The sequence below is a fragment of the Oryzias melastigma genome, linkage group LG8, assembly GCF_002922805.2.
Source record: "Oryzias melastigma strain HK-1 linkage group LG8, ASM292280v2, whole genome shotgun sequence".
In the NCBI taxonomy this organism is placed as follows: Eukaryota; Metazoa; Chordata; class Actinopteri; order Beloniformes; family Adrianichthyidae; genus Oryzias; species Oryzias melastigma.
The window spans coordinates 8,069,371-8,081,958 of record NC_050519.1 but is presented as its reverse complement, the minus strand read 5'-3'; the positions used below and the strand labels follow the sequence as shown (position 1 = coordinate 8,081,958).

The 12,588-nt window shown below is 36.1% G+C and overlaps 2 protein-coding genes across 5 annotated transcripts in view; one reads left to right on the top strand and one right to left on the bottom strand.

The window, feature by feature from the left end:
* The first annotated feature begins 814 nt into the window (after window positions 1-814).
* On the top strand, window positions 815-6,193 carry kdm8 (lysine (K)-specific demethylase 8). 2 transcript variants are annotated; one of them, XM_024273086.2, is made up of 8 exons: window positions 815-962; window positions 1,673-2,152; window positions 2,575-2,747; window positions 4,566-4,698; window positions 4,787-4,846; window positions 4,935-5,084; window positions 5,183-5,238; window positions 5,303-6,193. In XM_024273086.2, the coding sequence occupies exons 2-8, from the start codon at window positions 1,697-1,699 to the stop codon at window positions 5,529-5,531; spliced, it is 1,257 nt and encodes a 418-aa protein (XP_024128854.1). In that variant the 5' UTR covers window positions 815-962; window positions 1,673-1,696; the 3' UTR covers window positions 5,532-6,193. The 2 variants fall into 2 exon arrangements, with proteins under 2 accessions (XP_024128854.1, XP_024128855.1); XM_024273087.2 differs by having other exon boundaries at window positions 5,146-5,238.
* A 2,011-nt stretch (window positions 6,194-8,204) lies between these two features.
* Window positions 8,205-12,588, bottom strand: part of LOC112146538 (UNC93-like protein MFSD11) — an 8,110-nt gene continuing 3,726 nt past the window's right edge. For all 3 annotated transcript variants that reach the window (XM_024272409.1, XM_024272410.2, XM_024272408.1), the window contains 7 exons: window positions 12,421-12,565; window positions 11,572-11,621; window positions 9,671-9,736; window positions 9,472-9,597; window positions 9,225-9,399; window positions 9,013-9,148; window positions 8,205-8,810 (listed from right to left, as the gene is read on the bottom strand). In XM_024272409.1, the coding sequence (XP_024128177.1) occupies window positions 8,658-8,810; window positions 9,013-9,148; window positions 9,225-9,399; window positions 9,472-9,597; window positions 9,671-9,736; window positions 11,572-11,621; window positions 12,421-12,565 (851 nt within the window). In that variant the 3' untranslated portion in view covers window positions 8,205-8,657. The remainder of the gene's footprint in view (window positions 8,811-9,012; window positions 9,149-9,224; window positions 9,400-9,471; window positions 9,598-9,670; window positions 9,737-11,571; window positions 11,622-12,420; window positions 12,566-12,588) is intronic.

Here is a 12,588-nt window from a genome sequence, read left to right as displayed (position 1 = left end):
TATATATATATATATATATATATATATATATATATATATATATATAGCGTACTGGATATTATTGATTTATATCAATCAATCACTTTATTATACTGTTTTTCATTGCTGACCAAAAAAAAACATATTCCAACATTATTTAAAACATAGAAGTCATAAAACACATTAGATAAAAGAAGCAATAATAAAACAGATGTAAATTTAGAAAATATAAGATAGGCCAAGGCTACTAAAATAAACCTAAATAACTGTCTGAACGATCACTCTTGTCCAGCAGAAGATAATGTGCACCACTATTATTTTGCTCAGTTATCTGACATGTTATGAAATCAACATGAATGACAACTTAACTAAAACAAATTAGCAAAAACTACAAACAAATAATTGCATTTTCTACAAAGCCAAAAAGTGAAATGGGGAATATAGCTTCAGGCAACATGTTGCAATTCTCTGCAACCTGTGCCCATGTAGTAAAGGAGGTATATAAACTGAATATATCTTATAACTGATTTAAAACAATTCAAGTTTACAACAAATAGATAGTGAATAATAATAATTGTTTAAAATGGTCACATTTAAGACATGTTTGGGAGTGTGCATCTTCAAATTTTCTTCAGTGTACTCAGTTATTTTAGCATCAAATTCAATGGTTTGTAGAGCAAATTTACATCAGAGAGCGTCTAAAATATTAAAGGGTACAAAATGTATTGTTCTAGTTTTTTAAGTGTTACATCGTGTATTTTTAAATACATAAATATTTAAAAATGTTTTCGGGGATTTCGCGGTGTTTTGTCATCTTTGAACGCTAGGTGGAACAAATGTTTTCCGGTGTCTTAGTTTCCCCCCGGTGGGGTTTTGTCTGCCCACCGGCAGCGGAATTTGTTTTACAGCTTCGTTGGCTGTCAAACCCTCTTTTTATACTTAAAATACGTTCCTATAAACAGTTTCAAGTCCGGATGTGGAAGGTAAATTTTAGTATTTTTAATTATTATTCAGTTTATTTCGTCTTTTCATTTTAAAATATATATGGTAAAGTTTGTAGCTTAAAAACAGTCATGGAATGCTTGTATGATCTCCATCAAAGGTGTTTATCTGTGTTTATACGGAATAATTAATTAATTTAAAGCAATAATGTTTAGTTTTGTGTTTGGGCACATTTTAAGATTGAATCTAGGTATATTATAACAGCATTCTTTTGAAAAAAGCACAAATAAAAGCTAAAAAAAAAGTAATCACATGTTAAATCAATTTTGTAGGAATTTCTAAAACCTAAGAGAATTTCAGGGTCAAAGCATTCCGCAAAACCATGTATTTTTCAGCTCAGTCAGTATTCACACAGCCTTGTTTCTGTGCAGAGATGAATCAGGCGCTCAGAGTTTGGCTGTTGGCAGGAACTGATGGAGTCATGCAGAGGCAGCGTTCCAGAGAGCGTGCTGCAAACTTGTCATTCTGCATGTCTCTCATGCACGGTTTTGGCTCATGGTGGCCTCACCTGTGTTCTTTGTTTGCCAGTTTGCTGGCTGTTCAAGATGAAATAAACAAGCATCCTCTGTGTATGTGCTGATGCCCCATCTGAGCACATAAGTGATCCTATTCCAGCCTTTGAACCTTTGTGAATGTCAATTTTACCTTTCAATTCAGAGTTTTTCACTTACCTGTGTTCACCCTCCCACAGAACAGAAAGAAACTCTTCTGATCGATGACGTCACTCTGGTCAAAAATCTCCTGCGCTCTGCCGACCGATGAAGAACAGTTCCCTCTGCAGTTCAGCGACAAAGTAGAACCAAGTGTGGTGGAAATACTGAAGCGCTGCCGGAAGCAGTTGTATGGTAATGCGGCGGGCGCCAGCCTTAATCTAAACGCCCAGATCGTTCTGGATGTTTCATGGGAACGACTGAACACAGGGACGTGGCGCCACGTGGACAAAGAATGGAGACGGGTTTACTCTTATGGCTGCCTCTTCAAAGTGGCCGCCCTGTGCCGAGAAAATCCATCGCAGGAGGAGGTCCTGCAGGCCGTCAGGACTTGTGACATGGGTTTACTGATGGGTGCGGCCATCATGGATGACATACTTCAAGCTCTTGTTCATATTCTGCAAAATGAAATAGGTAGAACCAGTAAAGAAGAGGAGAAAAGTGTAGAAGTTGTTGCCAAGGTTTGTCGTCATTTTTGCTTCATTTCTGGTTTTTGTGTGTTGCTTTATATTCCACACACTTTTATTTCTGGTGGTATTTCAGAATAAATTTCAATGCAGAATTTTTTTGTTTGTTTGTTTCTTACATTTTTTTTCATTTCTTTTGCACTTAGTGACGATAAAAAAACAGATTTACTCAGAGGTCAGTTTGCTTTTCTCAGACCTGACATGACTTGCTGTTTTCATTTTCCAACTCGATAAATGTTAATTTGAAAACGGCTGAAACATTCAAGGTCTCTGCAAAGAGCTGTGCTAAGTTCAGGGATTTTTTTTATTTGTTTTTTCTACTTCTTGTTTTTTTTTTTAATGCTAAGAGGAACTTTTTCTCACAGTCCAAATGACATTTCATTGACATGCACGTCCCTTTGTTCTGTCATGAACAGAAATTAAAGACAGAGAGCCCCCGCAGTCCTTCAATCAGAGAAGACAAGGCAGTGCCCAGGATCAAGTGTCCTTCCCTGGAAAGCTTCAGCACAAACTACCTGCTTCCCCTCAAACCGGTGATTTTAGAAGGGATCATCGACCACTGGCCCGCTCTCAACAACCACCCCTGGAGGTTTGCTTGGAAACACTAAACTATAGCCTTCAGCAGGAATTGAAATCATGTTTCTCTTCTTTGTTTATGGTTTGTAAAACTAACAGGTAAAAAAAAATATATTTTTTTTTTTTAAATAAAAGAAACAGCCTCTCTAAAATTAAGTATCATAGATTATTGTAGCGACATCTGAGATTTCTGATGCTGCTGAGATCCTCCATGTTGCTTACAAACATTTACAGGTATAATAAACCATAAGTAAAAATTGACATTGCAATTCTGTATTTAAAAAAACATTTTTTTTTCAATTTTTAATCTTTTAAATTTGTTTTGCAAGCTCTATTAATATTTTAAAATATATTTTACATCATTTTTGCAAGGATGCTGACCTAACTGAATCAGATTTATACGTTCTAAATTCAAGCTAGGTCATGGTCTCATTTAAAACTAAAACATTAATGTATTATTTCTTTGAGACAAAAAATCAACAAGTTACAGGCTAGCAGAATTTTTTTTTTTTTATTAAGAAAAGAAAAGTGGGATTCCCCCAGAGTGTCCTGTGACATGACACTCCAGCAGCTCTCTGCTGACTTCAGCCGGGAGAAATGGGACAAACACTTAGAGTTCTGTTCTGCAGGAGAAACTAAAAGATTAAGGGATTCTGGGTGTTAAGCAGCCCAGCAAACCATTTGATCCCTTTTGGTTGTTCCTCCCATCTCTCCTGACTTCTGATTTGTTGACAGACCTGTGATTCTTCAAAAATGGGCCAGAGATTTACTGGGAAAATGGTAGACATGTTTAATTTGCACCGGTCCTTACAACTCTTTTTACACTAAAAGTTTTTTTTTTTTTTTTTAATCTATAATATTTTTAAGGATTAAGTAACTTTAGTAATAATATATGATCCAGTCTGGTTAAAAAAATATAGAAAAGATGCTGAAATGCAAAAAATATATTTATTCAAATTGGATTTGCCAGAAATTTAAACAGCAAAACCTTTTAAATAAAACTATATTAATCTTTTTGACATGTGTTCTTCACAAATTGCAAAAAAAAATAATTCCTTGAAATTTTTGGAAAACACTGTAACCCATAAAAACTGTTGTTTTTTCACCAACATAATGTATTTTTTCCAAAAATGCATTAAAAAACTTTTTATTTTTACATTTTCAGAACACTGAGCTAGATATGTATTTTTTCTAAATTTATTGCAACATTTTTTTTCTCATATGTATATATTTCTCCTCTAATTTAGAAAAGGCTCTCCTGTCTGTTTGCCTACAGATGGGAGGGTCCTCAGTCCAGGTTTATTCTTGATCATTTTCTTTTTTTTAACACCGTTTGGTAGATGTGTGAACCTGCGCAGTTTCTCCACACATCTTTTTTTAATCTTCCTTTTGTCTCATCTTCTACCTCTGATGTTTCTTTGGTTGTTTCTAAAGAAGCACACCTCACAGCAGGTCACAGCATAGTTTGTGGCTAATGGGAGTTTTCTGTTAGAAATATTTCTGGTCTTGGTTGTTGAGGTGGACCTTTTCCTTTTTTTTCCTGTTGATTTCTTTGACTTTCATTGAGTTAAGCAGGAGAATGAAAGGGAAATCTGAGAGCTCTTGTAAATTATGTCTTTATTATTAATTTAGCCCTTAAATTAGAGGCTTTTTGTGTGTTTAAGTGGCATGCATCAATTGAGAATTACAGATTACTTAATCTAAGTAAACTTTTTTAACAACTGCATCTTGTCTTTTGTTGTAATTTTTTATTATAAGTGTCATAGTTGGATAAATAATTTAATAAAAATGCATTTAAATGTAATAATTCTGATTTTGTCCCTCGTGAAAGCATAGAGTACCTGAGATCTGTGGCCGGTTTTCGGACCGTTCCTGTGGAGGTGGGGTCCAGATATACCGACGAAGACTGGTCACAAACTCTTCTTACCGTCAATCAGTTTATCGATAGTTTCATTCTAAATGAAGTGAGTGTTTCACTGTCCAGCTTCAACCGTGTGAACTTGGTGAACAGAAATGGTGCATCATGGGATTTCTAACAACTTTTATTTGCAGGTCTCCCAGGATGGAGGTAAAAGTCGGGGTTATCTTGCTCAGCACCAACTTTTTGATCAGGTGCCTTTCTTGTTGTTTTAAAATAAAAATACTTTCAGGATTTATTCATATAGAAGTAGCAACAATAAAGTACATTTTGTCATCATAGATACCAGAGTTAAAAGAAGATATTCGCATCCCAGATTACTGCTGTCTGGGTGAAGGCGATGAGGATGACATCACAATAAATGCATGGTTTGGACCTGCCGGCACTGTGTCACCGCTACACCAGGATCCCCAGCAGAACTTCCTGGCTCAGGTGAGTCCATCACCTTTCTGAAGAAGTCAACACATGGGTTTGATCTTCCTATAAATCCCAGGTGGTAGGAAGCAAATACATCCGTCTGTATTCCCCAGACGACACGGACAAGCTCTACCCGCATCAGTCGCAGCTTCTTCACAACACCAGTCAGGTGAGCTCAGCGGTCCGAGAGAGCGCATGTTCAAACCTGCACTGTCTGAACGTCTCCTCTGCAGGTGGAGGTGGAGAATCCCGACGCTGAGCTTTTCCCGGAGTTTTCCAAAGCTCCGTATCTGGAATGTGTTCTGGAGCCAGGAGACGTGCTGTTCATCCCTGTCAAACACTGGCACTACGTCCGATCCCTGCAAGTCAGCTTTTCTGTCAGCTTCTGGTGGTCATGACCACAGATTTGTAATAAAACATGAACTGAACAACCTACAGTTTGGAAACATGTTTGAGTTCTGAAGACATTAAGGAAATTTCCCTCGCCTGTTTTATTTAAATTTTACTTATTTCCATGTTTCTTTCTTTAAATTATTGAAGAACAGTTTAATCTATTAGGAATAATTGAATGTTAAGTATCACAATTTGATGCTTACCATAGAAAATTTCTAAATTATTCTATTTTCATCCATGCTGAATTTCTTTGGGGGCTATGGGGTTGCTGGAGCCTATCCCAGCAACTGATGGGTAAAGGGTGGGTACACCTTGGACAGGTCGCTAATCTGTTCCAGGGTTCATCCTATTTTTTTTTTTTTTTATTTAAACAATTGTTAAGAACTCTTTTTATTTCATACATCATCACTTTTATTGGTGTTATTTCTTTTTATTCTTTTTATTTTTTACCCAAACATTTGTAGAGCTAAGTGCAAACTGAACTGTGTTTAAGACTTGTTAAATAATCACAACTTAATATTTGACACATGATTTATCAATTTAAACAACAATAATCAGATTTTTTTTATTTTATTTTAATTCTTTGTAAATAGTTAAACTCAAAAAAAGTCACTCATGTAAACTTAAAGATTTTTAAATTCTAACCCAAACTAATTTTTTTGGTTACAAGGTACATTTCAACTGTGAAACACAATGTGGAAAAAGAATCCAGAAAATCACTTTGCTTGATTTAAAAAAAAAAAACTTATTTGTAAAATGATGCAGAAAATAACTTCTACCTAACGGATCAAAATGAAAGTAAAAGGTTTAATCTACTGTCAAAGTGACATTAACTTATTGCATTTACATGTATGGATAAAAAAAAATGTGGATTCTACCCTTCAAAACACTCATGCTTTTATTCACTAGTAATAATAGAAAACTTCCTGTTTCTTGCATCTTAATTAAAGTAAATCTGCTGCAGCTTGAAGATCTGATTAAATACAGGATGTTTTATTTTGAAAGGAACTTGCATGTGCTGCAGTCAAAAGTGAAGGAAGTTACATTTGTTATATAGAGAAAAATTCAATTGTCGAGAACATTTTAATGCTATATTTTATAAATTGATAACTTAATTACCTCAAAAACATCAAGAAAGTGTATTTTTCTATTTTTGAGGTAAGACTTTGCAGTTTCTCATTGAGTTTGTTCAATAGGAACCTGAACCAAATCCCTCTTTTATCATTAAAGGTAGCAGACCCCTGACCTTTATGATGAACAGATCTCATCTTTTTAGGTGGAAAACCTTCAGAAAAACTTTTTTTTTTTTTGCCCCAGTTGTAAATAATCAACAAAATCAGCACAGCTGTTTTCTTAAACTAAAAGCACAATTAAATTTGGGGGTGTATTTTAAGCGCCGTTTGTTTATCCCACAGGTGTTTTTCAATCAAGTTTGCTCGTTACACTTTTGATGGGAAAATGTGACAAAACTAAGCAGATTGGCCCTAATGTGCACATTTGTTCTGCTTTTCAAACAAACGCACAGACGGCTTAAAAGCCGCTCTGGGAACGCAGGGCTGTAACAGGCAGGTGTGGATGAAGAGGGGTGGGAATTTTAAAGCAAATGAGCAGAAAACAGAAGTGTTTAGTCTGTAGGAAGAGCATCTGAATGAGTCCAAATAGAAAGGAATATTTAAAAATTATCGTTGCTTAGGTTATAAACGTATCCCAATTAAATGATTTTTAAAGCTAATTCCTAAATTCAACTATGATTAAATTCTGTATTTGTTTTCTTTAAGTCTATGTAACTATAAGTATTATATTTGATACATTCTGAGTCCCCTACCTCATTAATACAAATAAAACTATCCTTAAAATTCATTTAAGTCCATGTTTTCTGCCCTGTAGTACATCATCCTTCCACTAGGGGTAGTAAAGGGGCTTTTCCTGCTCATTTCAAAATGGCTGCTTCCATAACACTTTTGGTGGGAAAAAGTTTAGCTAATTTTCAAAATGTTATGGTGAGAATAAGTCATCTATGGTTATTTATTTTTAAAACGACTACTTTCTGAATTGAAAAAAGGCAATTTTTGAAAGGAATTTGTTATTTTTAAAGATGTTATACCACGTTAAGAATGTGTGGATCAAATTTGAGTCAGTGAGTAAATAAGATCTTTTTTTTTCCTCAACACCGATGTCAATATTTTTGTAGCTTGAAGTAAAATTGTTGAGACCAATACTATTTTGGGGATTTTTATCTAAGACTTTAAAAAAGCATTTTAATAATAATAAGAAGAAAGATTCAAGGAAATTTACAATATTCTGTCAATTCTTAAAAGTAGTGGGCTTTACAGAATTACGTGGCTTTAAGAATCCACAAATCTTTTGTCAGTGGGTGACAATAATCAATATTAAATTGCCAGCAAAGATAATATGCAGCTTCAAGGCCTTTTGAATTTGCCCTTAAAGTCAGATCAGAGAAATGTAATTTGTTTTTTATTTGGATTTTCAAACTATTTTAGCAATTTTGGGAAAGAGAGATCTAAAAAGTGCAGTCAGACAACATTTATAAGAAAATAAATCTTAGAAAAAAGATTATTTGGTAACACTTTAAAATAAGACTCGCTTTATTTATGTTAGTTAATGCACAATTAAGCATTAATTAAAATGAATTCTTAGTACGAAGTGACTGCTACTATTTATTAGGTAAAATCTATAGTTGTGTTTACGTCATTTATGACAAATCAACGACAGCCAAAGCAATTCAAAATGGGACAAACTTTATTCACTGAAATGTCACAAAAATGCAAAATGTATAAAAACGTCAAAAGGTAGTGATTGTCAAGCATTAAGTTTTAGCTTTAAACATTTTAAACTAACTAAACTAACTTCAGCATTTTTTTATTTTTTAAAGGGCTTTAGCTCGTCCTATCATCGCTTCAAACCTGAGCTGGAGGGGCAGCACAAAGCAAGATAAGGGGATTATTAAAGCCTACAAGTCAAGTGCAGCTCAGCTGATGAGATCACACATTAATAACCTCCACGTAGAGCTGAGCGATAAGGAAAATCTGCAAAAGGAGGATCTACACACCTTCAAAGAAATCAGAAACAAGAATTTTAGACTTCTGTGCAGCCTGCTGTTTAAAGCAACGACTCAAAAATAAACATTCTGGGTTTTTAAAAGTGTCATAGACAAAAAAATGCAGCTGGAAGATCTTAATATTCCTGACTATCCACAAAGAAGTCCTGCATCCTCTCCACCACGAAGAAGCAGAGGGTTCCAGTGAAGCCCAGGATGACCATCAGCAGGAGCTGCCACATCAGCATCAGGTAACCGCTGTAGAAGAAAGCCACTGCCGCACTCACAGACTAGCAAAAGACAGAATCCACAGGTCAGCAGATTCAGAGTTTTCCTTGTTTCTCAACTAAAAAAGATGCTCTTGAGCATCCTTAGAAACCCTCTTTTTGATAAGGCTTCAGGTGAATTTATTTCCTTCCTGGCAGCAGAGTGGTTTGCTTGAGCTTTACTTGGCTCAACTAACAACATCTCTGGAAGGCGAGCGCGGATTACCTGGATGAATTTGAAGATGGCGAAAGCCGGCGTGCTTTCTTCAGCATAGATGTGGCCCAGAATACTGTAGAGCTGCGTGTTGAAGCAACTGTCTCCAAGTCCGAGCAGGAAGCTGCACAGCAGAGCGATGGACACGCTGGCGGAGAACACACAGCTTGATTTAAAAATCACCCACTTCCTGCCAAGAATTTTTCAGACGAGCTTCCCCACACCTCGGGTTAAGATACGGGGTCTGCTGCGTGGTGGTTTCCAAGACGATGGGTGCATCGGCCGGGATGTTCAGGAAAATCAAATAGGAGGCGATGAAGTGGACGACCATTCCCAGGAACACCACAGAGGTCCGTCTGAAGCGGCTGTTCTTGCACAGCAGACCGAAGAGGCCGCCGCCTGATGGGTCAGAGGGAACACTTTAAATCAGAGCTTCACGGGAGCTTGCTTTCCGAGAGGAAAGTAACCCACCTACGATTTCTCCGGCGCCTACCACAATCCCGGAGATCCCAATCAAGCCTTTGGCAGCCTCTCCGAAGTGTGTAGTCGCTCCGATACACGTTCCGTACACGCCGCTGTAGAAAGCCAGCTCCAGGCCTGCAGAAATACGATGCATGTTTTGGTGTTGCTGCATATTAAAGACTAAAAGTGTATTTTAAATTTTCCTGACCGCTGTACGCCATGCAGGGACTCAGCAGCAGGATCGTTTTAGTCTTCAGGAGCTGCAGGATGGTTTCTGAAAGACCGAAATGCAAATAATCCTTTAACGATTATTTTAAAAGCAGCAAACATCTGTGGCAACAGACAGAAAAACTCCCAAGAGAAACTTTTTTTTTTTTTTAAACAACAAATAGTCCCACTGGATTTGCTTATGCACGCTTTGATGCCCTCTCCTGACACGAGCGCATCGCTGATAAAGCGGTTATCTCTGAGGTGGGTGTACGCCAGGGTAGCAGCAAACGGGGAACATGCACCAGACAAAGAGCAATCTGATCTCCCAAATAGTTGAGGTTTGGTGGGGGTGTGGGGGTGGGGGGTAAGTGCAGTGGTGTTTCCAGCCCACAAATGGAGAGATCATCTTAGATAAACTCGCACTCTGACAGTCTCTGTGTACTCCACTGTGATGCTTGGAGATTTTTATCTACATGACACCAACTTTCACTTAAATAAACACTGAAGTGGCTTCTGGATGGAGGCTAAATGCGGTTAATTGTTAAAAAAAAAAAAAAAAAACGTAAAGGCTTTCTTTTTCAAGAAACTGTCCTTTAAGTTGCTGTTTTGAGGTAAATGAGTTTCAAAGAAATTCAAATTCAAATTGATTTTATTCATAAAGCACTTTTTGTAAAAAAAACCCAAAACATCTCAAAGTGCTGTACATATAGAAACAAACACGATGAAAACACCCTCTTGATATAACAAGAACAAAGCCCAAACTGAAAATCAACCCCCTTATATGTGCAAATACAAATTTATATATTGAAAACAAATTTAAAAAAATAAAATAAATATAAAGAGAGATAGAACCCTGGAGACACTTGTTTAAAAGAAAATATTAAGTAAAATAAAAAGGTAATAAATAAATTATAATAAAATAAAGAAGTCAATAACAATGATATTAAAAGAAATAGTAATAATTCACAAGAACAGGCAAGACTAAGATACCATAAATAAAATTATTAATTGTACAATTAATAAAAGAAAGAAAAAAAAAAGCATAAATCAACCCCTTGGCAATTCATTAAATTAACTTTTTTCAAAATTTTTCCTGCAAAGTACTGATTTATACTTCAAATGTGATCATTTTTGGATTTCAGTGTCACTTTTCTATAAAGATATTAAATATTCCTGAAATGTTCTCATTGAAACATGAAGACCCACTACGATGATCTGTCTTAAAAGCGTTCCCAGTGGTCTTTTCAATATGATGATGCTGTTTTTAACTACAATCTAAAAACCTGTATCATTTTTGAGGACATAGTTTCTGCAGAGCGGCCACCTCTGAATTGTAGGCAGGACTACTGGCGGTGAGTAACTCCGCCCCCCTTTTTCCTTTGTATTTCCTTCAAAATGTGTATTTTCTACATCAAAAATATGCTTTTTTTTTTCAAACTACATTTTTTGGCTGCTACTGATACACAAAAATGTGAATAAATAAGGTTTGTTATGTCAGTTTGACCTTGGTTCACCCTGAATTTTTTTTGCTTCACCTTTAAGTTATGCTTCTTTCTCCTTTATTGTTTTTTTTAAATAAATTCCCAGCTTATTTTCAATCAAGTAAGAGTTTTTGAGTCGTTGGTATATTTAATTTGTTTCTTTTTCTACCTTTATGCTACATCCTGTACAAGCCCCTAGACAGGAGTGTAACAATACTCACAAATCCAATTTTGAGATTAATTTCCTTCATGTATCTCCTCAAATATAGAAAAAATGCTAAAAGAACAGGTTAAAAACACAATTTTTATCTTTAAAAGTTTAGCTTAAGCTTGCATTATATCTCTAAAATTACATAAATAGGCAATTTTTATTCATTTTTTGTATAAATAAAGTGCATTTCTTTTTTTCAAAACTTACTGAATTCTGATTTGGCATCCTGCAACGCGCTGTTCGCTCTGCTCTTGTACCTAAATAACAGAAACAAAGTCAGAATTATCATCAATCACACTGTAATTCATCAACAGCAGTGAGCAGCACGGATGGAAAAACAAAAAAAATAATAATAATTGGTTGTTTGCAAATCAAAGAGGAGGGAGGATTCCTCCCTGCAGGATTCCTTGTTTTTCTGCTGGAGTCTGTGTTTAGTCTCAAACTCAGCCAATAAGAGGGGATCAAAAACTCGCATGAGGCGGAAAAACGGAAAAGTGTTTCAAACACAATCTGCTCCCAAACAGAAACAGATGAGGAGAACGCCTTTTATTCCTGCTGGCAAGCTAACAGGACGTATATGTAATCAGTGGATTTCAGTCTCCTCGTGTTTTGCTCCACTTTAGTTGACTTTCTCCTGACTTTGAGTCCGAGACGACTTTGTCATTTTAAGATTTTTGTCTTAAACTTTGGCTTCGATTCATAAGAAAAGCTGCAAAAGGAGCGTTGAGGGCTGTTCACGCCACTCTCAAAAAGTCTCCATCCTGGTTTCTCTGGATCTGCCTGATTGCACTCTACTTGTGTAAAGTGCTATGATTGAGCTTGACTGTCAAAATTGCACAGATCTAGAGAAAAATTGTCTTTTTTGTGAAGGGGAAAAGTGGTTTAAATCTCCTGCACAACTACAATCTTGAATCATCTTGGAAAACCTGAGGTGTTTGGTTTTTTTTCTAAATCCTTTGTGTCCTTCAGTTTTGATCGTCTCTTTTTTTATTGCACAGTGAAAACAGGTATATATATATATATATTTTTTTTTTTTTTCAAAAGATGGTTGTTTACATTGTGCGAGCTGAGAGCAGCGATTGCCCTTCCTCTTCAGAGAGCATCTCCTCTTCATTGTGGCTCTTTCTCAACACCAGGAAGCTGAGCGCGCCGAGGACGGAGGCGACCAGCAGGAAGAGAAAGATGTTTCTCCTGCTGCTTTCTGAAACCATCAAAACTGTTACG